This window comes from Staurois parvus, unplaced genomic scaffold, assembly GCF_062004578.1.
Source record: "Staurois parvus isolate SC_StPar_1 unplaced genomic scaffold, SC_StPar_1.0 ptg000729l, whole genome shotgun sequence".
Taxonomy (NCBI): Eukaryota; Metazoa; Chordata; class Amphibia; order Anura; family Ranidae; genus Staurois; species Staurois parvus.
The window spans coordinates 545763-573262 of NW_028318525.1; the positions used below are offsets into that span (position 1 = coordinate 545763).

The following is a 27500-nucleotide window of genomic DNA, read 5'->3' on the forward strand; positions in this document are numbered from 1 at the left end:
CATATTTAAAGTCCCATAAAATTTCCAGATGATTTGTTATTTTTATAGTTATAATGGTTTTAGGTTATGTGTCTTCTTAGATACTAAATACAGAGTGGAGTTTTTTTAAATTACACAAGATTGCGTATGTATTTAAGTTTTCACAATTCTGCCATTAAAATTACTTTAATGTTTTCATAAAGTGTACATCTATATTACTAAACATTCCAGAGAAGGAAATGAACCCGCACACCCTACAATACAATGATTTGTGTTTGGTACAAATATAAAAGTGCAAAGCAAAATTTTAAAAAACAAACCTGAACACAAAGTTGACAAAATGTCAATTCCATACTATCAGTGAGATTCAGGATGCACATTTTTTATTGAAGTAAAGAATTTCCTCCTTGTACAGTCAGCCATTGTACAATATATCACCTCATATATTCACTTGTCACAGTATTCCAGACACTTGTGCCAATCAGATTATGCCGCCGTCCAGTTAAAACATATAATAAACACTTTAAATGCTTCAAGCCCTGTATATTTTTTTTTTAAAAGTAAAACAAAAAAAAACAAACAAACAACACACACAGGATATAGAGACTTGACAAGACACTTAAAGGAAAAAACAAACACAGACATTCACACAACACACACCCACCTGTAGCCACAAAACTTCCAGAGTAGCATTGTAAAGATTAGGTTACCTCAGTTAGCAATAGATCTTTTTATGTACACCTATTAGTTATTTACATAAAAGGGCTAACTATCCAGTTGAAGAAATAAAAAAAACAAAAACAAAGTAAAGGCTCTTGTGTCAAAGTATGTGCAGTTTCATATCCCCATGAATATGTACAATGTAAACAGCATGGGGTATGAAGGTCCTCCTCAACAAGACCAATACCATTTTAATCCTCTTCAAATTCTGACTCCGACTTCTTGCAAACTGTTCGGTTAAGGCTGTGGAAAGCAGGCACCCAGCGATTGTCATGAAGTCCCACCTTACAGCCCCGACTATCTTTTTGAGACATGTGGCAGCACATCCAAAAACCAGGGCCATATGGCAAGGCTTGGCAGTAAGGTTTGGGGTGCCAAAGGCAGAGTGAGACGTCGCCTTTTGCGTACTTTTTCTTACACTGTTTGCAAGGGTCGTCTTTGTAACGAGGATCCCGAACCCACAACGAGTCGCATGGTCGAATGTCGTAATGTTCGATGATGAATTTGAAGTAGCAAGAGGTACATTTTAGGGCTGCCAGGGTTCGGGTGGGAAGATAACGAAAGATCTTCACCAGGATGTGGTGGGGCAAAAATGCCATGTACTGCTGAGGCTCCAACAGCTGCTGAATTTTGAATCTGGTCTCAAGAAAATCATGCGACACCTGTCTCTTAACAGAGCAGGAGTCAAGTACCTGAGTTACATTTCCAAGTGAAGATATAGTGACTGAGTATTGTGCAATCATTGAGCTATTCTGCAAACACAGAGTATTGTCAAATGACTTTTTCTCCAGGTTCTCTGCCCCAGACTTCACTTCAGGACTGAACTGTCCATGTGCACGTTTTGAACCTTTTTGATCATTCTGAAAAAATATTTTCCCTGGAGAAGAGTCTCCAGTTAAAGCTTTATCCTGTATGTGCCCTACTTCCTGTTGTGACAATGTGTTCATGAATACACTGGCAGCCTTAAGAGCGGTGGAGTCAGAAGTAGCCTCCACTTTTTTATCAGCTGCTCGGTCATTGAGAGTCGAACTCTCAAACGAATTAGGGACACATTCGACAGCTTTTATACAGACAGAAATCGAAAATTTACAAGGATCCACAGTTACCGCAATATCACCCTTACATCCCAATTTTAGATAAGTCTCCTTGACAATCTCCAAGCCTACACTGGCCACAAAACAGTCTTCTACAGGTGCCAAAGTCTCTGAATCTTGAGGCTTCGCTGAAGTAAGGTTTTCCCATGATTTCACAGAACAGAGGTCTTTCTTATTTTGCAGGATGTTATTTTCCATAGCAGAAGCAGCAAGGTCTTTATCAGGGTCAAGAGCAGTGGAAGGCTTGGTTGGATGGTTGGCACCTTGTTGCAAGCCACTGGCAAGCAGCATTCGCCCAACATGCCTCCTTAGGCTGTTACTTCTTGAAAGTCCTCCTGACTCCCGTTCATTCTGGTGCCTCAAACACTCAGACTCCAGTTTAGCAACCATTTCCAAGACACATACAGATTCCAGTTCTGACTTCTCAGAATGTTCGTTATCAGAAACAGCTTCACTAGCTTCAAGTGCCATCAAGGAAACACCTGGGTGGCCACATTTTGAAGGTCCAACACATTTCGAAGGATGAGAGTTGCTAAAAGGTTTTGCACAGTCTGAAAGTAATGCGCTTGCCCTTTGCTCTAGAAAAGCTACCATCTCTATTACAGAAAGAGGGCGAGAGGGGAGAATTCCATCATTATCAGTGACATAATTAATAGAGCAGTTTTCAATTCCCCCTGGGAAAGAGCAGTTTTCAATTCCCCCTGGGAAAGACTCAGGTAAGAGGCACATTTTATGCACCTCGTGCACCTTCTCCAGATGTTTTCCACGTTTTAGGTCCACCGATTTCTTTCTACGTTTAGCAGCTCTTCCGCTCATGTCCCCAGTGCTTTTTATCTTCATGGAGTTGTTCCTGTTATTGCAGTGATGAGATGCAAAGAAGGCGATCTTTTCCTTGGTATTCCCAGGCTTTATAAGTGCACAGCTGTCCACGTTGCACCCTCCATCCTCACCTTGGTGAATTGATGCATTTGAAACGTTCTTTGAACGTGTCTCAAAGCCATTAGATGGGCTCACGGATGTGGTATTGCACATGGTGTTCTGAGATATTGTCCCCAGTGGTTTGCGGGTTTGATTATCACTAGAGGGTAAACATTTCTTGGTTACGCCATTACACTGTTCTTCCTTAACGGAGCTTTGGTTGTTCAGATGCATGCCTTTATTTGACCGTAATTCTAGAACAGCAGCTTCTTTTTTCTGTAGCTTGTGATATGGCTTTAAAGGCATTCCAGAAGCCCTGCAAGAAAAATAAAGGGTGAGATATAATAGAATACTCATGTAAACAAGGTTACATGTAAGAACCAGATACAAAAAGCTTGAAGCCTGACTCCAGGCAAAATCTTTTTTCAAAAGAGTAGAAAAGAGTCCTAACATTTTATCAAGTTTTTATTGCAATGTGTGTCCACTTCTGATAACACCCCCAACTATCTGTGTTTGTTTTTCCCTTTTGCTTTAGTGACATTAGGGGGAAGAAAAACCGACAGGTCAAGGAACACAAATCCCTCCGACTCACAGCTAGCCTCAGTTTTCTAGCAAGCAAAAGGGAGATCATGAGAATGGATGGGAGGGTCCTGTGCCCTGTGCCCAGTTTTCAAATTTTACAGTACACTGGCTTTTTTTTCTATATCATTATGACTGGGATGTCCAAAAGCAGTATAGCATAGGGTGGGCAGCACAGCAAACAATACCTACAGTCCCACAGAGCAGGTCAAGGAGGGAAAAAAAAACAAACAAAAAAAACACAATTTGTTGAACCTTATGTCTGAAACTGACAAGAGAAGAGGCTTGAACTTCCACCTGATAAAACTGAAATGTGTCAACAGATGCAAGTCTTGCAAATCTGAGACACCAATACCTGATGCTTAAAAGACTACTACAGAAAAGTCCATAAAGCAGTAACAGATCTGGTAGAGTGAAGGATATTTTTTCTCCGATTAGAGGCACAGACTACAGGCTCCAATGATAACTTGTCTGATTCCACACAGCAATGGGGGAGCAAGAAGGTAGGGCAGCACTTGTGGGAAACTTCAGAAAGCAAAAAGAGGGAATCTTATTTTCAAGTCAGTAGCTGAAAGGAAAGCTCTCATGGTGCACACCATGTGCAAAAAAAGTTTCCTTAGGATGTTTTGAGCAGAACATATCCTGCTTAAGGTGAAGGCAGAGAACGCCTTTGGGAGGATAAAGGCTTTAGGCTTCAAGATACCTTTGTCCTTGTGTAACACCGAGTGGGTCTTCTACTGTAAGAAGCCTTTCTTACAGACTCTCCTCACAGGGGTGATAGCCACAAGAAAGGCCACCTTTTACTCAAGGTCCGACAAGGCACTATGCTTTCTTCTGAAGGGATGAGAGAGCCAGAGTGAGAACCCGAAGGAACCACAAGATTTGACCAGGGAGGAGAAATGAACTACCCCCTAAACAAAGGCCTTAACCAGACAGTGAGAGGCAAAGGATCTCAGAAAAAGAACCAAGGTCGAGATTTGTCCTTTGTGTCTGAACAGCATTTTAGCCCTTAGTTCCATTAGAGGTTGCTTTACTAAAACTGGAGAGTGCAAAATCTGGTGCAGCTCGACATAGAAACCAATCAGCTTCTAACTTCAGCTTCAATTAAGTTTGAAAAATAAACCTGGGAGCGGACTGGTTTCTATGTCGAGCTGTACTAGATTTGCACTCTCCAGTTTTAGTAAATCAATCTCAGTGAATGGGGAGTCAAAATCTGGAGCAGCTGTGCATGGAAGCCAATCAGTTTCTAACTTCAGGTTGTTAAATTAGGTTTTGAAAAATAAAACCTGAAAGCCCAACTGCACCAGATTTTGCACGATCCAGTTTTAGTAAATCAACCCTATAGGGTGGTCCAAGGACTGGGTATGTTTGTCCTGTACTGCCAGAATGTTGAAGTGCGAGGTCTGGCGTGAGACTTGGGGCATGGCACTGTGGAAAGGAGGCCACCATGAGACCCAAAATCCTAATATGCAAGCACAAAATCAAGTGCTTCCTTTGTACACAGGATCCTGGTATAAGAAGAAAAAAGGGACAGAAATGTTATGGACAAAGACATGTTTATCATCAAACCTTGGCCCTCTAATCTGAGATATGTTCGGCAATGACTCAGCATCCTGAGATTTTTTTTTTTTTTTTTTTTTTTTAAGACCTCAATTGCTGACAGGTTTTCTCCCACTCCGACAACTAAAAAGGCCTTCAAGCCTGTTTACAAGAGTATATTCTTGGACAGAACATTGGAAGGCAAGGGACAAAAACCCTTCCAACATTGACAGTAAAAACACCTAGTGGCGCAGGCAAAATTTATTTATTTTTTTTAAATCTGGGCACTATTTCCACCAATAACCCAGCCATTCTGTAGAACTTACCCGAAAGTGGAGACTGAAATGGGCACCGTTGGCTTCTGCCCTGAACTTACCACTATAGCAGGAATAATGGGAATTAACCTTTCCTGCCCTTAACAATGAGCACAACCACACAGGGGTGTTCAAAGACTGGTCTCTGAACCAGACAGATTATGGCTCGGTTACACTCGGACCCTGCATATTCCACCAAGGGAGCCATGCAGTCCTCTATTCCAGAAGCTGCAGAGGCTATGGTGCAGTTGAGTTAGGCATAAATAATCTCAGATCCAGCCATAGGTGGTGGAGCTCTTTTCTCTACTCGAAATGAGAAGGGAAACTAAACTGATACGAGGCATGGAGGAGATCAACTATGAGGAAAAATTAGAGGAGCTGAATTTATTCTCTCGAGGAGAAGATTAAGGGGGGATATGATCAACATCTATAAATACATCAGTGGTTCATATAATGAACTCTGATGACCTCAGGGTGAATAGCTCCACACAGAGGACAAGGGGGCACGCTTTACATCTGGAGGAAAAGAGATTTATTCTCCAAATAAGGAAAGGCTTCTTCACAGTGTGCTGTGAAAATGTGGAATAGACTCCCTCAAGAGCTGGTTCTGGCCAGCTCAGTTGATTGCTTCAAAAAAGGCCTGGATTGTTTCTTAGATACACAGAATATAACTGGATACTAACATTTATAGGTAAAGTTGATCCAGGGAATATCCTATTGCCTCCCGGTTGATCAGGAAGGGATTTTTTTTCCCCAGCAGGAGCAAATTGGATTGTGCTTTGCTGGGTTTTTTTGCCTTCCTCTGGATTAACTGTGGGTATAGGATTATAAATTTTTTTTTCTTCTTCTATGGTTGAACTGAATGGTCATTTTTCAGCCAGACCAACTATGTAACTATGTAACTTTGTAATAACTTCTAAGGACACAAGACATAATGGGAGGCCCCTACAGCCTGTGTGTTCAGAAATTATACAAGTGATGTGTGTACGCTGCTCGCTTACTTTTTTTTTTTTTTTTTTTAGAAAAAATGAAAAGGTGAATTTATACTTTTAAAAGCATTTTCAATATCCCTGAAGAAGTGTATTGCGTTTGGGATTTAGTTCATACCGCCTGATGCCCGGGACATGCAGCTCTGGGCACCAGGCAGGTAGTATTTTTTAAAAAAAAAAACAAAACTTAAATGCTGCGGGCAAACAGCAGGGCACACCATAGCCCAATTGCTTCCACACAGCCCTCTATGTACCTCCCCTGGCCCGCTTGCCAGCCTGCGGGCCTGGGGACCAGTCAGTGGCTGCTGGTGTGTATATGGGAGGGAGGAGAGCGGACACATCCGCTCCCCTCCCTTTCTTGTCCTGACCCAGAAGTGATGTTACATCACTTCCGGGTCCCCATTGACAGATTACTGGCCATGCGATGTGCAGTGCATTACATTACATTCAGTGGAGCACAGGAGAGACATGCAGGGTTGTCTGATGATTTTTGGTGACAGGTTTTTTGTTTTTTTTCCCCCACATAGGGGACTTTGTCCCCTATGTTATGTAAAGCAAAAAAGAAAAAGTTTTTTTATTTTTTAAAAACTAAAGTTACACCTAAACATAGAACTCTCCACCCAAAATTTTTCAAGGCCCTCCACCCTCACATATAAATGTAAAAGCACGTGCTAGGGTGTCTACATATGAAAACCACAACTGCAATACACGTTACATATCGCCACGCACGCCAGAATTTTCGCATGAGATCTCCTCCGTAACGCTAAACTGATGACCTATAAGGGCTTTAACCATTAGCCGCCCGGCCAATGGCCGCTTCAGAAGTGTCTCTCCGTTCCAGGTACACACCATTTGGCGTGCTCCCGCACATGCGCCGTCTGCGCTAATGCAGAGCGGCGCAGCAGTGCAATCTGTCACTGGCCGTGCACCTCGGACACGGCCGATGACAGATCCGAGTACCGGCTCCAGTTGCTGGTACCATGTGACCTGCTGTGACCAATCACAGCAGGTCACATGACAGTTGTATACAATGGATGGCTTCATTCATGATGCCATCCATTGTATACTAGTGCCTAGCTGTGAATGGTCACAGCTAATCACATGCACATGTCATGCGATTAGCTGTGACCAAATTACAGCTAAGCACAAAAAAAAAAAAAAAAAAAAAAAAAAGCTGAAGGAATCGATTTCATTCAGGTAAATGCTTGCTTATAGCAAAGTAATTCTTTGCTATAAGCAAATTGTGTAAAAAAAAAAAAAAAAAATAATAATACTGATCACCTCCCCAAAGTAGTACAATGTTACTATGGTAACATTGTACTACTTTGGTCATAGTAATATATGAAAAAAAAAAAAAAAAAAAAATTATATATATATATATATATATATATATATATATATATATATATATATATATATATATATATTTTTTTTTTTTTTTTTTTTTCCATACTGTCACCAGTCAGTGTCCCTGTTCACCGCCATGCCAGTTATATGATGACGCTGTACTGCACTGGTGACAGTATGTAAAAAAAAAAAAATAGTGAAAATAATTTTTTTAATTTTTTCATTTTCCGAAAAATTAGGACAAAAAAAAATACAACTTCAAAAAAACTCGCCATGCCTCTTATGAAGTACGTCGGACTGTCTACTCTGCAAAAAGGGGTCATTTGGGGGATATCTGTACTGTTCTGACATTCTTGGACCTCAAAAAATTAGATTGGCCGTCAGTACTTCAGGATTGATCAATTTTCAGATATATACCATAGTTTGTGAACTCTATAACTTTCCTACAAACTAAAAAATACATCCTAATTTGGGTTATTTTCACCAAAGACATGTAGTAGAATACATCTCGGCCTAAATTTATGAAGAACAATTATTTATTTGTAAACTTTTATAACAAAGAAAAATGTGTTTTTTTTTCAAAATTTTTGGTCTTTTTTTGTTAATTTAGCAAAAAATAAAAACCCCAGCGGTGATTAAATACCACCAAAAGAAAGCTCTAGTTGTGTGAAGAAAATGATAAAATTTTAGTTTGAAAGACAATTGTGTAGAACATTGTACCCAAAGTGTGAGAGCGCTGAAACCTGAAAAATGGCCTGGGCAGGAAGGTGTAAAATTGCCCGGTATTGAAACGGTTAAAAGTCACATATAGAAAATATAGGGTACTAAAGTTTGTTGCCATTTCACAAGTGCACACAAATTTAAGGTTTGACATGTTGAATATCTGTTTAGTCGATGCAACCTTGCCTTGTACATTACAAACAAAACTGGATAAATTTAGTGTTTTTTTGTGCCCTAACATTAACTTAAGTATATTTTTTACTAAAAGTTTGCGTTTGTGATATTGTGTGACATAAAAACTTGGAACTACCGCTATTTTATTCTAATGGGTCTCAGATTTCAGAAAATATAATGTTTTGGAGTTGTGTGTAATCTTCAGGCTTTAAATGATTCTTTTTAAACGTGTTGAAATAATGCAAAAACAGCTCTGGCAGCAACAGGGATAAAAGGATAAGCCCGACACTCCAGTTTCCTGAGGAGCACCCAATCGTTGCTCATTACACTGCAAGGTCTCTCCCCTCCCTGCTAGTCCCTGGGTGCGGTGTTGGAGAGAGGAGGGGAGGAAGAGATGAACATTTAATATTTTTAACATTGCACTGTATAAGTCACCATAAAGCCCATTTTGTTTTTAAAAGCCCCAGACATTACTTAACCACTTGCCCTCTAGAGGATTTACCCCCCTTAATGACCAGGCCTCTTTTTGCTACTCAGCGCTGCACTAATTCAACTGAATTGTGCAGTCATGCAATGCTGCACTCAAACAAAATGTACAGTTGTGACCAAAATTATTCAACCCCCACTGAAATTGAGTGTTTTGGCCAGTTTGACATTGCTTTTGATCATTCAGTCATCTTGCTTACATTTACATTAAAGAGGCACTTGTAGGTCAGACAAATATAACATAACAGTTATAATGAAATAACCACAAATGTCTTTTCTGTGCTCACAGCATTATCAGTTTTATTCAACCCCCAAGTGACATTCAATCTTAGTACTTAGTACAGCATCCTTTTACAGTTATAACAGCTTTTAAACGTGAAGCATAGCTTGACACAAGTGTCTTGCAGCGATCTACGGGTATCTTCGCCCATTCTTCATGGGCAAAGGCCTCCAGTTCAGTCACATTCTTAGGCTTGCGCACTGCAACTGCTTTCTTTAAGTCCCACCAGAGGTTCTCAATCGGATTTAAGTCTGGTGACTGCGATGGCCACTCCAAAATGTTCCAGCCTTTCCTCTGCAACCATGCTCTAGTGGACTTGGAGGTATGCTTGGGATCATTGTCCTGTTGAAAGGTCCAACGTCTCCCAAGCCTCAGGTGTGTGACGGACTGCATCACGTTTCCATCCAATATCTCCTGGTACTGAAGAGAATTCATGGTACCTTGCACACGCTGAAGCTTCCCTGTACCTGCAGAAGCAAAACAGCCCCAAAGCATGATTGACCCTCCACCATGCTTCACAGTAGGCAAGGTGTTCTTTTCATCATAGGCCTTGTTCTTCCTCCTCCAAACATAGCGTTGATCCATGGGCCCAAACAGTTCTAATTTTGTTTCATCAGTCCACAGAACACTATCCCACAACTTTTGTGGTTTGTCCACATGGCTTTTGGCATACTGCAGTCGACTCTTCTTATTCTTTGGAGACAGCAAGGGGGTACGCCTGGGAGTTCTGGCACGGAGGCCTTCATTACGCAGTGTGCGTCTTATTGTCTGGGCTGAAACTTCTGTACCCACATCTGACAAATCTTTTCTCAGTTCCTCAGCAGTCACACGGGGACTTCTCTCCACTCTACGCTTCAGGTAGCGCACAGCAGTCGAAGTCAGCATCTTCTTTCTGCCACGACCAGGTAGCGTTTCAACAGTGCCCTTTGCCTTGAATTTGCGAATGATGCTTCCTAAGGTGTCTCTTGGTATGTTTAACATCTTTGCAATCTTCTTATAGCCATTGCCCTTCCTGTGAAGAGAAATCACCTCTTCTCTTGTCTTCCTGGACCATTCTCTTGCCTTCACCATGTTTGTAACCACACCAGTAAATGTCTAGAAGGAGCTGAGTATCACAGTCATTTTAAAGCTGCCTAATTGGTGCTTATTATGCTTGATTGCTGCTCGGTGACATCCACAGGTGTTTTCAATACCTGATGGAAAGCACCTGTATGAACCTCTGTTCTTCAGAGTGGTAGTCTTTAAGGGGTTGAATAATTGTGGCAATGAAGAAACCACATAAGAACCATTTACTACTGTATTACATAAACAATTGATGTCATTTTAGTTGCATTTGGGTAGTTACAACGTCCTTGTAGGATTTGATTCTGAATACAATTCCAAATGTACACTATAGTCCCTAAACCCCTTTACAGCATTGGGGGTTGAATAATTTTGGTCACAACTGTATGTCCCTTTTTTTCACATAAATAGAGCTTTCTTTCGGTGGTATTTGATCACGTGCGCTTTTTATTTTTCGCGCTATAAACAAAAAAAGACCGAACATTTTGAAGAAAAACAATATATTTTTTACTTCCGGCTATAAAAAATATATAGTAAACTCAAAGTTAGTTATAAATTTAGGCCAAAATTTATTCTGCTACATGTTTTTGGTTAAAAAAAAAACCCCAATAAGTGTATATTGATTGCTTTGTGTGAAAGTTATAGCGTCTACAAACTATGGTATAGATAATGGAATTTATACAGCTTTTACTTTCTGACTGCGCATCACATTTCTTGAAGTGCTAAAATACCAGGATAGTACAAACACCCCCAAATTACCCCTTTTCGGAAAGCTATCTGCTGAGAGGCATATTGAGCCCATGGAAGATTTATTTTTTTTCCCACAAGTTTCTGGAATATTTAAAATGATTTCTCGCACAAGCCATGGGCATATGTGGAATTACACCCCAAAGTACATTCTGCTACTTCTACGGAGTATGGGGATACCACATATGAGACTTTTTGGGAGCCTAGCCACATACAGGAGCCTGAAATCCAATGACCACTTTGAAAGTCTGAATGTCCGTAACCTCCTCATTTCACTTCCTCACTATCTATCACAGTTTTGAAGGCCCTGAAATGCCAGGATAGCACCCCTTTTTGGAAAGTAGACACCCCAAGGAATTTAAAAAGAGGCATGGTGAGTATTTTGCAGATCTAATTTCTCACAAGGTTTTGAAATATAAAAATGAAGAAAAAAAAAACCAAAAAAAAAAACAAACAAACCTATTTTTCCTTTATTTTCCAAAAACCTGTGGCAACAAGATCTGCAAAATGCTCACCATGCTTATCAAATTTCTTGGGGTGTCTACTTTCCAAAAACGGGTCATGGGGGGGGGGGGGGGGGGTTTGGTGCTATCCTGGCATTTCAAGGCCTCCAAAAATGTGATAATCAGGAAGTGTAATGAGGAAATAAATCCCTTTAAAAGCCTGAAGGTGCTTGTTGGATTTTGAGGTCCTGTACTTGGCTAGGCTGCCAAAACATCTCACATGTGGTACCCCCATACTCAGGAGAAGTAGCGGAATGTATTTTGAGGAGTAATTCCACATATACCCATGGCATGTGTGAGGGGTAAATCATTTAAGTGACAATTTTGTGGTAAAAAAAAAAAATAAATTCTTCTATTGATTCAACATGCCTCTCAGCAAATAGTTTGGGGTCTCTACTTTCCAAAAAGAGGTGGTTTTGGGGGGGGGGGGGCATTTTATGCCCAGCATTAGAAGTTTATGCCACACATCACTCACTTTTCTAACCACCTGAAGACCAAGCCTTTTCTGACACTTTGTTCGCATGAAAACAAATTAGTATTTTTTGCTAAAAAATAAATTTCAACCCTCAAAAGATTATATATTTTTTTTTTAAAGCAAACACCCTAGTGAATATAATGGCGTGTGCTTCAATTTTTTCTGTCATATAGTACTCACGCAGCAATTTTTCAAACATAATTTTTGCTTACAAAAAAGTGTTTTTGTGCATTAAAAGTAAAAAAAAAACAAAAAAAAACACAATATATTGGCCAAATATTTGGTAAAAAGAAAAGATGATGGTATGCAGAGTAAACAGATACCAAACATAACATGGCTTTAAAACTGCACATGCCCCGTGCAATGGTGACAAACTGCATACGTTTTTAATATCCATAGGCAACGTTTTAAAAGCCTTTACAAGCTACCATTTTAGATTTACAGAGGAGGTCTAGTGTTCGAATTACTGCCCTTGATCTGACGTTCATGGGGATACCTCACATGCATGGTGCAACCACTGTTTACATACTATCACAGGGTCAACGCTTGCGTAGACGTGTGTGTACGTGAGGGGGGGGGGGGGGATTTTTTTTTTCTTTAAGTTATTTTGATTTTTTTTACTTATTTTTACACTGACCCTTTCATTTTTTTTATCATCACTTTTAATGCTATCACAGGGAATGCAATATCCCCTAGAACTTCAATAGACATTGTCATATATTCTTTTTTTGAGAAATCTGGGGTCTATCAGGCTCTAGATATCTCCTCTGCCCTAACATTATCTAATCAGATGCTTTCTCAGTTTACAAATGGCGCTGTTTATAACCTAAGAAATCGGAAGCTACGAGTATTTCATCACTTCAGTTTCGCAGGATATAGAGTTGATTGGCACCAGTCTGGTCTCCAATCAGCTCTATGGTCAGCTGGCAGAAACACTGGCATAAACACCTCGATGGCACGGGACTGCCCGAGAAGGCCGTGGAAAGCAGTGGGGAGGGGTGATCATTTCTCACTGCTAGTAAAAGCAATCCTGCAGCTAATTAGCCACTAGGATTGCTTTTACATGAAAAGCAGATTGTCAGCTGAAAAAAAAAAAAAAAAAAAAAAAGTATACCAGGATGATGCATGCAGCTGTAGGCATCACCCTGGTATAACTAAAGTCCAGTGATGTACCAGTACATCGCTGGTCCTTGTTGGGTATATATGCTTTTTTTTTTTTTTTTATATGCAGCCTGTGGGCTGAATGAAAAAAAAGAGAAGAAATCTCTGCCAGAAAAGTGTGTGGTATGTCCACCATTAGAATATACTGCCCTGCATCCACCCACTTCTAATAGCGGGCACACATTAGGTCGCATGGTGCCACATGCGCCAGTTCCAAGATTGTACAAATGTCTAAATAGTGGCACGCTTGGATAAAAAATTGTCCACGTATAAGTGGTACCCCATATGGAAAAAGGATGACACCAAGTCCTAAACTATCTTGCCACTTCTCCCCCATGTAGTCTGGGCATCCGGGGGGGCTGCACGTGACTATCTTTTCCCTCGTAAATATGTATAGCCTGTTGCCCTCTCACAGGTCTTATACAGGTGAAACTTGAAAAATTAGAATATCGTGCAAAAGTTCATTTATTTCAGTAATGCAACTTAAAAGGTGAAACTAATATGGAGAGACTCATTACATAAATAGAAGATTCCATTCACCGCACCAACAATGGTGGGATAGCTTCTTTCTAAAACGCTATTCCCTGGCCATGATCTTCCCCCGGGGCCTACGTATCCTCAATACGTGTTCCTTCAAGGACCCTGATCTCTGCTCTGAATGGGCCCAAATTGCAGAATTCTGCACACATAAATGGATGAAACTCCTAATCACGTACAGAGACGAAAGGTTCCAGACATTTAAAAACACCATCTCACAACTCATTCATCAACTTCAGTCCCTTACACCTACACTCCCCCTGACCTGGCTAAAAACACTTAAAAACGCAATACCAAACAGAGAGGACTCGCTCCTAGGGACAAAATTAGGCAAACTCAGGAGAGACCTGGATCGAGTCTTCAATTGGAAGAAACCCAAAACCACTATCCCTTTCTCCCCCCCCCCCCCCCCCATTCCCAGCTTACTACATATATCCCTACCTCCCAAATATATACCTGCCCCTCCTTAAAAATAGCAAAACTCGCTACCATCCACCACCCCGGTCCCCTGGCACTATTAATAATAAACCTACCTCCGTAACCAGATGGCATACCAGGCCAGACCACCTGAAACCATTACACCCTAGGTGCAGCCCATCCATCACAGTACCCACCAAACGCCACTCATCTGCTTGGCTTTACACCCCCAATCTTAGCTCAAAACCTCCCCCTCTCACTCATCTCTCCAAACCCTACCCAATACGCCCACTACCTCGCACTCATCTCACTTTCCATCCCATACCCCAACACACCCCACACCGCACCACTCACACTATCGACCGCATCACCCACACACCTACAACAAATGCCACCAACCACCGCCCCAAGCAGAGCACCAACCACGAGGTTCCTTTTTTAGATCAGACCCCCCGCTCCAGCCTAACCAAAAGAAAACACGACGAAGAGGCAGGAGAGGGGGTCGACACACACCCAAACAAACCTGTCAAAATCAGGAAACTATAAAAGTTTATAACCTCTCATCCATCACACTGACGGATAATGAATTATCAGTACTAAAAAGAGGCCTTAACTTCGCACCAACCACCACACTGAATCCCTTCACCTTATTTAAAGATCTCAACAAATTCACCCGCAAACTCACCCTTAAAAGACATTTCCAGCTACAGACCCTTAAGAATGCCAAATCACCACCTCCACCCCCTGACACTACCACTGCTGCCATAGATTTTTCCATTGATCCTATGGCCCTTGACCTGTTGATGGAACGTTGGGATGACGGAGACCCAGATGACACCTTTCCTCTGTCCCAACATCTTCCAGACTCCCCCCGGTATCAGACACACTAACCTCAAACCCCCATCCACATTCAATCCAACCCATAACAAGGGCCCTTACATAGAGACTTTCTTCCAAATGGTACTTTCTGACCTAAAAACCCTCTGCTCCAAAAATACCAAGTTTATATCTAACCTCCACCATTCTGAATCCCTAGCCCTCAAAACCCTTAGCAACAACCCAAATATTATCATCAAAAAAGCTGACAAGGGTGGAGGGATAGTTATCCAAGACAAAGTCGATTACTTTAATGAAGCCTATCGCCTTCTGTCTGACTCCAATACCTACCATAAACTAGCCTCGGACCCCCTTCAAAAATAGAATCGAATGACATTATCAAAACTGCCACCCAGGAAGGAATCCTTTCTAAACTTGAAGCCTCCTTCTTCCGGAGGGATATATTCAAAACTCCTTATTTTTACCACCTCCCAAAAATCCACAAAGACCTTGACCACCCGCCTGGCCACCCTATAGTCGCAGCCATGGAGAGCATTACCACCAGCTACTCGCTCTATATTGATAGCTTTCTCCAACCTCTAGCCCAGTCACTCCCCTCCTACATCCGGGATGGTGTACATTTATAGGAAATTCTTGAAGCTTACTCCTGGGAACCCTCTTACATCTGGGTTTCTCTTGACGTCAGCTCCCTATACACCTCTATCCCTCATGAAGTAGGACTAGAGGCTGTCCTACACTCCCTATCCTTGGACGTTTCCTTCCCCTCAGCCAAATCAACTTCATTCTCACTGCCACAAAATTCTGCCTTCAACATAGAAATTGTCATTAAATTGAAAATTAGTTACCTACAAAAACACAGGCACAGCTATGGGCCCCAATTTCGCACCTAGCTATGCCAACCTTACCATGGGCCTCTGGAAAGACCGCTATAGCTGGAGTAATAACCCCTTCGCTGCCCACCTAGTGTTCTACGGCTGGTACATAGACGACATTATCATCTGGGACGGCCCCATCATTTCTCTCACACCCTTCATCCAACATTGGGTAAAAGAGAGATTAAATGGATTATTGTTACACATTATGGACCCCACCTCACTTAGTTTTCTCGATTTGGAACTTAGTCACTCCGACTCTAAAATCATAGCCAAACATTATAACAAACCAACTGCTGACAATTCTTTCCTTCATTACACCAGTTGTCACCATCCCAGATGGCTTAAAAATATACCAAAAGGACAGTTTTGCAGACTCCGTCGCAACTGTACCTTACTTAAGGACTATACAGCCCAAAGCATTGAGCTCATACAAAAACTCGCAGATAAAAGGATACCCCCCTGACCTAGTGGAACAAGCATATCTCACCTACCTATCAGATATGATTTCCCCCACCAAAGCCACAACCATCCCACAATAACAATATCCATTTCATCACACAGTTCCACTCCAAACACCAAAAAATGGAATCTATCATAAAGAAACACTGGCCTATTCTACACCAAGATCCACACCTCAAACTGGTTATGCCTTCTACCACCACATTCTTATATAGAAGAGCAACTAATATTAAGAACAAAATTGCACCTAGCAAAACTCCCCCCCTCAGTTCCCTCCCCCCTCCCATCCACAATAGACCGGTACTAATCCCACTCATAGGGATGTTCCGCTGCAATAAACCGCTTTGCCTTACGTGTGCCCATGTGAAGCAAGGCCAACGAAATTTCACAACCAACAGGAAAACCTATCCCATCGAAGTCTTTTACAATTGCTCCTCTACATATGTAATATATTGTTTGTCCTGCCCCTGCGGCCTTCTGTATGTGGGACGCACTATTAGAACACTACGAAAAAGATTTGGGGAGCACCGCAGGCTAGTTGATGACAGCATCACCAAACAGTGTACCTCGCCACTTCTCAGTTTCATTCTAAATCTTCTACCCATCTGCAGGTATGGGTCATTGAGACCATACCAGATCACCTCTCCCTAGCCGAACGCTTTAAGCTATTATGCCGACAGGAGACCTATTGGATCTTCACTTTAGATACCCTTGCACCTAGGGGCCTCAATGAAGAGATCGAGATACATACCATCATCTAATAACCTACCCCCCTACACTTCATCGTATACACTTACCCCCTACACTACCTTACCACCATTCCCCTTCCCCGCCCCCTCCCCCCCCCATCACATACCACTATACATTTAGATATTGTAGTGCTGCAACCCATGATTTTGGGTCTTTTTACTACCATTATTAATAATTGTCATTGTTCAACATATCAGGGTAATGGTCTCTTCATGTGTAATTTAATACCTTTTGTTTAATCTTTTATCCTTCACATGCCTTGTTATGTATCCCATGGGCACATATATACACACGCACATTTTTTAACCCGTCCCATCACATATTAATGCCCCCCTAATAGATACAGATATGTGGTCCATTAATATTATATGTAATAATATTATATCTACTCATTTTTATTTTATTTATTTTCCTTCTTTATCAATTCTCTTTTATTAATTTTTTATCATCAATTATTTGGCATTTACTTCCCCCCCCCCCCCTCATCACTTTCCCCTGCCCTGTTGTGTTTCTATATGTGCCCAAAAATCCGATCACACATTGCTATCTATACATACTAATTCTACCTAACTACCTAACTAGCTATTTATCTTGCCCAGGCATCGTTCTTCAGCCCTTCCCCCCTTCCCTTTTCTACATATTTCTCATGTTGCAGCTGTTTATCATTCACAAGTTTTATTGTTTACTAGTCCGCATGTACTGTTTTCGATCCTTTAGTCGTCCCATGCCCCCTCCATTCCCTTATTTATTGGCCCACTCTAGTGGCCAATCAGGTCTGATGAAAAGGCTGGTTGCCTTGAAACGCGTCACCGCCCCTTTGGACGACTCCTAACAACGTCTTGACGTCACTGCCGCTCGGCGGCCATCTTGGATGCATCTCAAGCTGGCCCCATCAACCACGCTGATGTGAGAGACCAGCAGCGCCCGCCCTGAGCACTGTTCCCCCCTGCACCGTGACTCCCGGTAACTGCGCCTGCCATCCTCGCTCCTTCCATTGGGACCCGCCTAGAGCGCCAGCCATTGGATACACCCTGGCACTGCAGCCATCCGCCTGTGATGTGCAGCTCAGATGACGTCCTCCTCCTCATACCGGATGCCTGATATATACCCACGTCTTGTGAGTTTTTAATATCTTGTGTGCAATAAACTTTTTATCCTACTGCACTTAGTCTGGCGCACCTCTCTCTCTTCTCTATTCCTCATTACATGCTAGCAAGATAGTTCAAGACGTGATTTGTCATAATTGTGTTGATTATGGCTTACAGCTCATGAAAACCCCAAATCCACAATCTCAAAAAATTAGATTACATGCAATCAAAACAAGGATTGTGCATAGAACAATATTGGACCTCTGAAAAGTATAAGCATGCATATGTACTCAGTACTTGGTTTGGGCCCCTTATGCAGCAATTACTGCCTCAATGCGGCGTGGCATGGAAGCTTTCAGCCTGTGGCACTGCTGAGGTGTTATGGAAGACCAGGATGCTTCAATAGCGGCCTTCAGCTCTTCAGCATTGTGCGGTCTCATGTCTCATCTTTCGCTTGGCAATGCCCCATAGATTCTCTATGGGGTTCAGGTCAGGCAAGTTTGCTGGCCAATCAAGCACAATAATCCCACGGTCAATGAACCAGGTTTTGGTACTTTTGGCAGTGCGGACAGGTGCCAAGTCCTGCTGGAAAATGAAGTCAGCATCCCCATAAAGCTTGTCTGCGAAAGGAAGCATGAAGTGCTCTAAAATCTCCTGGTAGACGGCTGCGTTGACCCTGGACTTAATGAAGCACAGTGGACCAACACAAGCAGATGACATGGCTCCCCAAATCAACACAGACTGTGGAAACTTCACACTGGACTCCAAGCATCTTGCAGTGTGTGCCTCTCCAATCTTCCTCCATACTCTGGGTCCTTGGTTTCCAAATGAGATGCAAAAGTTGCTCTCATCAGAAAAGAGGACTTTGGACCACTGAGCAACAGACCAGGTCTGTTTTTCTTTAGCCCAGGTAAGACGCTTCTGACGTGGTTTGTTGTTCAGGAGCGGCTTGACAAGAGGAATACGACATTTGAAGCCCATGTCCAGGATCCATCTGTGTGTGGTGGCTCTTGATGCACCGACTCCAGCCTCAGTCCACTCCTTAGGAAAAGGCCATTCAAAAGTGTTGGGAAATTTCACAACAATCCTCTCCAGGCTGCGGTCATCCCTGCTGCTTGTGCACCTTTTTCTTCCACACTTTTTATTAATGTGTTTTGATTCAGCACTTGGGGAACATCAAACTTCTTTAGCAATTAACTTTTGAGGCTTTCCCTCCTTTTGGAGGGTGTCAATGATGGTTTTCTGCACAACTGTCAGGTCAGCAGTCTTTCCCATGATTAGGACTCCTACGGAGCCAGACAGAGACCATTTAAAGGTTCAGGAACCCTTTGCAGGTGTTATAGCTTAATTAGCTGATTAGAGTGGGACACTTTGAGCCTAGAATATTGCACCTTTTCACAATATTCTCATTTTCTGAGATTGTGGATTTGGGGGTTTTCATGAGCTGTAAGCCATAATCATCAATTACGACAAATCACGGCTTGAACCATCTTGCTTTGCATGTAATGAGTCTCATATATTAGTTTCACCTTTAAAGTTGCATTACTGAAATAAATGAACTTTTGCACGATATTCTAATTTTTCGAGTTTCACCTGTATATCTTGACCCCATATCTGCCATACTTGCTGGGGAGAAATTGTTTGAATGCAAGGCGGCCAGAAAAATTAATGAGGGACTCAACGCAGATTTTTTGCTGGGGAGAATAGACATCTGCACATTTTGGGGTAAGGTGATTTACGAGGGGCTGAATTTTGTGGAGCCAGTTAAATTCAGGGTCACCTGAAGGACAACAGTGTATTGTTGTTGAAATGCATGAAACACATCATACGCTCATATCTATGCCTGGCCATGGCAGCATAGAACAGGGGCATATGAGGAATTGGGTCTGTGGACCAATACAACCGCAATTATTTTTAGTAATGCCCATGTTGAGGGTTAGGCCCAAAACATTTTTACATTCGGAAACTGTAATGGGTTTCCATGCGAATGGTCTGGCAAGGTTTGAATTTGGCTTGGCGGTGATAAATTGTTGTCCATATAAATAGCTTTGATTCACAATCAAGGCATACAGATCTTCCGTGAAAAACGGCTCCAAAAAAAAACCAAAAAAAAAAAAAAACCAAGGGGAGTAGTTAAATTTGCTAATTCCAACTGAGTTCTGGGTTGGGCAGTGAATGGGGGGGGGGGGGGGGGGGAAGTATGAGTGCTGCAGAATTTGTGGGCTGCCAATCGGGATTTGCAACCACATCTGGAAGGATACTAGGTGCTCTACGGGCCTGTACGCGAATTCTTGGTGGTTGTGGGACAACACTTGTGCTCGCCACCGCACCAGCTTGTACTGGACTTAAGGGACTCCCCACGTCACCAAGTCATACTGCAGTGCTGATATGTGAAAGACCAGGATGTACTAGGCCACTGGTGCTTTCCAGTTCACCAAAAGGTAGCGTAGCACTAGTACTGGCACTCTGCTGCATATTAGAGTCATCAAAATTTACCGGCAAGTGCTAACAGAGATCAGGCCTGATTCTGCGAACACTGCGGTTGTGTGCAATGCATCAAGTGACAGTGACCTACAGACACTGCACTTGCTGGGGGAGATGGGGGGGTTGTAATTGTAGGGGCTAAACGCAGGTGTCGGGGCTGATCCCCCTAACGCTGCATTTTTGGAAACACTATACTAATGTGAACGCTGGTATAGTGATGATCTGATCAAAGATATTGATCCGTTCAGACACTATACTAGCAATGGAGGTTTTTTGCGTAGGCGTGTTCCTGGCAATCAAGGGGTTAAATGTGGTCACTGACAGGCAATTTGACACTATCTCGGAGGAGCGTGAAAACCGATTTTGCGCACCCATGCCACCCTGTAGGAAGAGGTTACAGAAGCGGTTTGTGGCGCTGCGTTACTTTAACTGACAATTGCGCAATCATGCAACACTGCCCCAAAATGAAATTTATGTCCTTTTTTCCCCCCTCACGAATTGATCTCTTTTGGTGGTATTTTTTGCGTTATTAAAAAAAAAAAAAAAAAAAAAAAAAAAAAAAAAAAAAAAAAAAAAAAAAAAAAAAGGAGGAAGGAGGAAGAAGGAAGAAGAAAGGAAGAAAAAAAAAAGAGAAGAAGGAAGGAAGAAGAACACAAAATATTTCTGACTTTTCGCTATAAAACATGTCCAATAAAAAAACTAAAAATCTAATTTCATCATAAATTTAGTCCAAAATGTATTCTGTGACATGTCTTTGCTATAGAAAAAATATATATATATCCCAATACGTGTAAATTAATTGGTTTACATGAAAGTTATAGCGTGATATATACTGGGATATTTTTTTTTTTTTTTAATACCGGCAATCAGCGACTTGTTTCAGCACTGCGGTGGACATTCTGACACTGGGGGGTCACCGACATCCCCAGTGACACCAATACAGTGAACAGTGTAAAAAAAAAAAAAAAACCCCACTGACTATACTAATGGCACTGAGGAGGAAGAAGTTAACCCTTTGACTGCCTTCAAATAGTAACTGTATGAGCGGAGTGTTTCACTAGGGGGGTGGGGGTGTATTCTTCCCTGTAATACATTGATCCAGAAGGTTCTGCTCAGCAATCCGGAACAGTGTGCTGAAAACTGACAGGGAGGAGAGCTCCACTGAAAACAATGCAGCCTTCCTCCCCGTCAGTGTTTGCCGGGCTCCGGTAGGTAATCATCGGCCGGGACCCGGTGATTGACACCCGCGGTCACGATCTGTGCTTTGGTTAGGGCGGGCATTCCCTACCCCGAAATGCAGGATCACGTTTATATACGTGATCCTGCACACAGGGGCCACCTTGTAGCAGTATATGTACTGTGGGGGGGTTCCCTAGTGGTTAAAAGCACCTCAGATGTAAATACAGTTTTGGTTAAATTTTATTTATTTTTTTTTATCAGAACAAGTAGATTGTCATGAGGGACAAGTAAATGGGGGCACTGATTTAGTCCCAGGACAAGCAGTTATTTCAAAAGTTTCCACACCCCTGAACTTACAGTTCAGCTTACCAATTCTTAGATGTGATTATTTTTTTTTTTTTTTTTTTTTTTTTTTTAGGCATTTTTTTCACCTGGTTATCCAGACAGCAAGTCTTTTTTTCAACAGAATAAGCTGTCCTGCAGAGCTAGCAGTTAAAAGGGCTGAGACAAACCATTTAACACTGGCAGGGGTGCTTACAATGGACAGATTTTCTTCATTTAACCACTTCAATACCAGGCACTTTTACCCCCTTCCTGCCCAGGCCAATTTTCAGGTTTCAGCACTGTTGCACTTTGGATACAGTGTTGCATGACTGTGCAATTGTCATTCAAACTAAAATTTTATCATTTTGTTCACACAACTAGAGCTTTCTTTTGGTGGCATTTAATCACCACTGGGGTTTTTATTTTTTGCTAAACAAAAAAAAACAAAAAAAACAAATTTTGAAAGAAAAAATAAGTTTGTGTTTCCGTTATAAAAGTTTGCAAATAAATAATTGTTCTTCATAAATTTAGGAAAAGATGTATTCTGCTACATTTCTTTGGTGAAAAGAACCCAAACCAGTATTTAGTCTGTAGGAAAGTTATAGAGTTCACAAACTATGGGATATATCTGAAAATTGATCAATCCTGAAGTACTGACAGCCAATCTAATTTCTTGAGGCCCAAAAATGTCAGAACAGTACAGATATCCCCCAAATTACCCCTTTTTGCAAAGTAGACAGTTCGACGTATTTCATAAAAGAGGCATGGCGAGTTTTTTGAAGTTGTAATTTTTTTGTCATAATTTTTGGGAAAATTAAGCAATTTCTTCATTTTCCGAAAAATTATGACAAAAAAAAAAAAAATACAGCTTCATAATTTTTTTTTTTTTTTTTAAACATACTGTCACCAGTGCAGTACAGCGTCATCATAACTGGTGTGGCGGTGATCAGGGACACTGACTGGGGAGAGAAAGAGAAAAAAATTTTTTTGAAAAATGTATCAATTTTGTTTTTTTTCGTAAAGATTTTTTTTTTTTTTCCATATTGCCCTATGACCAAAGTAGTATAATGTAACCATAGTAACATTGTAATACTTTGGGGAAGTGATCAGTATTTTTTTTTTTTTTTTTTTTTAAACACAATTTGGTTGTTTATAACAAATAATTTCTTTGCTATAAGCAAGCATTTAACTGAATGAAAATCGATTCATTCAGGTTTTTTTTGTTGTGATTGGCCACGGCTAATCACATGACACGGTGGGCCGTGATTGGCCCAACCTGTGCATGTGATCGCTGTGACCATTCACAGCTAGACACACTTGTATACAGTGGATGGCACGAAAGGAAGCCATCCATTGTATAGAACTGCCATGTGACCTGCGGTGATTGTCACAGCAGATCACATGGTACTGGCAACGGGGCCGGTACACAGATGTGTTCGAGGTACACGGCCGGTGACAGATCACACCACAGCGCAGCCCTGCGGGCACACGCAAAAGACGATCCAGGAAGGACGTCATATGACACCCTCCCGGAAGGACGAGGTGTTTGCCCAGCTGTCATTTGACTATAGGCCGGGTGGCAAGTGGTTAAGTAAAACCTTTATCCTAAAAGCAATAAAACGGTTTGCGGTAACTATGTAAACTGTTCGATGAACTGCCAGATTTAAATACACTTAAATTGAAGCCAAGCTCAGGCCAACACTTCCCTCCCCACACACTTGACAATGCTACTGTTCAGAGTTGTCTGTTGCTCCTTTATCCAGAGAGGGAGCACCCTAATACAGGAGACTTGTTACTGGCCAGATCACCAGGTGAAAACAGAGGGAAAAAAACCCTAAAAAGAGAAAAACCAGTGCAGCCACTACATCTGATAGCTACATTGTTGGTTTTGGGTATAATATGGCTTTAAAAATGGCTTTGGAGGACAGCTTTACAGTCACTGCGGTCCCATTTATTCCTATGGGTGAGCCATACTCCACTGGACAGCTGGAACACTACTCACCTATAGGAAAGCATAGAGATGAACAGGGATGCAGCACACTTTAAAAAAAAAAAAAAAAAAGCTGGCAGGGAAAATTTTACTGGAGAAGTTGAGGCGCACTGGGCAGGGCTGTACAGTAATGATCACCAAGAAGAGGGAAGCCAACTATATAACAACATGGCAGGCTGCACTAGGGACCAAAAGATGAGGCAAATCAGTCATGTAATTTTCTATTTAAAGAGAAAAATCTGATTGGTTTACTTTAGTGATGTTTGACCAAATGCTTAGTCATATTCACTATAAAATGAGCAGAGACCTTGCGCATCTGTGCCTAGTAACCAGCTAGTAGGTGTTCCAGTCAATGAGCAAGCTGAATTCAGAAGCCTATTGGTTATTATGAATGGCTGTAGCAGTTTTAGTAAATCTCCCCCAAGCATTGTGTCCCCCTTCTAATGCACAAGATACCAATTTACCATTTGAAAAAACACACATCCTTCAAAACCAGTGACTTGGCTTACCGCTTGATGTGCTGACAAGGTAAGTAGAGTTTCAGTGGATCCCTGTGGAGGCCAGCTCTCCAGGAAGTCATCCTAGCTGCCGGCCCACAAGGCGTATTGTCACAGCGAGCCCATGTTGCTTCAGTTTGTGCCTACTGCACGCCAAAATCTTGGTTCTAAAATGTAGAGAGAAAACAAATTATGACACCTCTTACGAAAAAGGAAGAGAGTGTAAAACAACTACTTGTAACATTTATAACACCCCTTTGAAATCAATTTAATATACTTTTAGTTGATCCCTTGCTGCCAAAGTATGCAGGGTTTTCAGCTTCTTGCAAGCCATTCTGTGCTGGGGTGAATCAAGTCAGCTTCCTTTATGTTCCAAATATCTATTGGCAAGGCTGTCCCATAAAAGTCTGTGCCTCTGCCTTACCATATGTGCCATGGCATTTATGTGATACTAAAGCTTTATTATTAAAACAAAAAACACACCACACACAAAACATGTCTAACTTGTTCCTGGCTCCCCCCCACGAGCTGTACCCCCCCCAGGAAAGCCGCTTACCGTGGGGGCACAGTTGCGTGTCATCCGAGAGACGCTGCGCTCTGCGTCCATAAGACACAGTTGCGACTGTCTCGCTAGCAGTGAATGACAGCAGCGGGAGCCAATGGGCTCCTGCTGCCATCTCAGAAAATGAGGAGGAAGAGTCCCCACATAGCAGAGGCCGTAGAGGGGGGGGGGGGGGGGGGGGAGAAAAAAAAAAAAACGCTGGATTGGAGGAGAGCTCAGGTTTTACTGAAACTCTTTGTATGAAATCACCCCAAGGTCTGTTCTAACCAAGCGCTGCAGATCACCTGTTACTTTGCTGCTACTTCCCAACCAAGACCAAATGGCCCATCTAATGTGAAGTGGTGTTTGCTACAGGTCCCTATTAGCTGCACATCTCCCCACAGCCTCTTTACTGCCATTTCCCATTTCAAATATTTGGGCTTATCCTGGTTTGTAAGCATGTATTGGTGAGTGCCAAGCTACATGCGCACGTAATAACAATCAAACCGCGCAAGTGCTAAATCATAAAAGTAAAGCAGAAAACACCAAGGGGATATCCTCTCAATATCAAAAGTGAAAAAAAAATAACTGGTGTTGCACTAAGTCAGTGTTTTTCAACCTTTTTTGTGCAAAGGCACACTTTTTTCATGAAAAAAATCACGAGGCACACCACCATTAGAAAATGTTAAAAAAATTTATTGAAAAACTTTTTGACTTGAGGGCCGCAATGGGTTCATATATTGGACCCGGGGGCAGGACCAAGAGTAGATGAATGATGTGTATGTGTCATCCATAGTAAGTATAGTAATATTCCCCCATAGTAAGCATACTAATTAATCCCCCATATAGTAATTCATCCCCCATAGTAATTCATCCCCCATATAGTAATTCATCCCCCATAGTAATTCATCCCCCATATAGTAATTCATCCCCCATATAGTAATTCATCCCCCATATAGTAATTCATCCCCCATAGTAATTAATCCCCCATATAGTAATAAATCCCCCATTGTAATTCATCCCCCATATAGTAATTCATCCCCCATATAGTAATTCATCCCCCATATAGTAATTCATCCCCCATAGTAATTCATCCCCCATAGTAATTCATCCCCCATAGTAATTCATCCCCCATATAGTAATTCATCCCCCATAGTAATTAATCCCCCATATAGTAATTCATCCCCCATATAGTAATTCATCCCCCATAGTAATTCACCCCCCATATAGTAATTCATCCCCCATATAGTAATTCATCCCCCCTATAGTAATTCATCCCCCATATAGTAATTCATCCCCCATATAGTAATTCATCCCCCATAGTAATTCATCCCCCATATAGTAATTCATCAACCATAGTAATTCATCCCCCATATAGTAATTCATCCCCCATAGTAATTCATCCCCCCTATAGTAATTCATCCCCCCTATAGTAATTCATCCCCCATATAGTAATTCATCCCCCATATAGTAATTCATCCCCCACAGTAATTCATCCCCCATAGTAAGTCCCCAAGCCCCCCCCCCTGTGTCAATTCACTTACCTTTGCTCCGCGCGTTCCTCTCGCCGTTCCGGTGTAGCATGAAAATCTGTCTCCTATGAGGATCTGTCCCCCTCGACGTATCTGCGCATGTGCCAGTTTCAGGCATTAGCAGCCGATCGGCGATCTCCGGCACATGCGCAGATACGTCGAGGGGGACAGATCATCCTGACAGTATCACGCTCCGCGGGCCGGATTAAAATGTCCGCCGGGCCGTAGTTTGCCCATTGCTGTTCTAATGATTGGTCTATTTGTGAGCCGAGGCCACATGTTACTGATGAAATTGCAATTTTTCCCACGGCACACCAGACAATATCTCACGGCACACTAGTGTGCCGCGGCACAGTGGTTGAAAAACGCTGCACTAAGTGATCTCAAATAAATATTTAAATTTATTAATGTACAATTATACGATAATGCTCTAAAATAGCCCAATAACCAAAGAATACAATGCAAAATAATGGTCAACATGTAAAATATCAATGATATATGTGACAGTCCAAATGAAAATGTGAAAAAGCCTCCTTTTCCTTATGTGAAGGATCCCAGACGTCAACACTGACAAAATACTGGAGGCTTACCTTTTGACCCCTTAATTATAGGAGGTCAGCATGCGCTTTATTGGAAACCATCCATGGATGCTGCCTTGCCATAAACTGAACCATGTAGGCCTTCCATTAAATGTCCCGATCACTTGGGATTAGTCTATAAGCATGCAAAAATGAATGCCTTTCACAGCGTACAGTTTGCAAACCAGATTTAAAAAAAAAAAAAAAAAAAAAAAAAAAAAAAAAAAAAAAAAAAAAAAATCGTATTTACAGTTTAAAATCTCAAGCATAGGTAGAAATCAAAACAGCAAAAGATAATCAAACAACTTACACAATGACGTCACAA

At 41.8% G+C, this 27500-nt stretch overlaps 1 protein-coding gene across 3 annotated transcripts in view; it reads right to left on the reverse strand.

Moving 5' to 3' along the window:
• Nucleotides 1-340: 340 nt before the first annotated feature.
• Nucleotides 341-27500, reverse strand: part of FBXO34 (F-box protein 34) — a 105450-nt gene continuing 78290 nt past the window's right edge. For all 3 annotated transcript variants that reach the window (XM_089653952.1, XM_089653954.1, XM_089653953.1), the window contains 2 exons: nt 24537-24691; nt 341-3027 (listed from right to left, as the gene is read on the reverse strand). In XM_089653952.1, the coding sequence (XP_089510078.1) occupies nt 891-3027; nt 24537-24607 (2208 nt within the window). In that variant the 5' untranslated portion in view covers nt 24608-24691 and the 3' untranslated portion in view covers nt 341-890. The remainder of the gene's footprint in view (nt 3028-24536; nt 24692-27500) is intronic.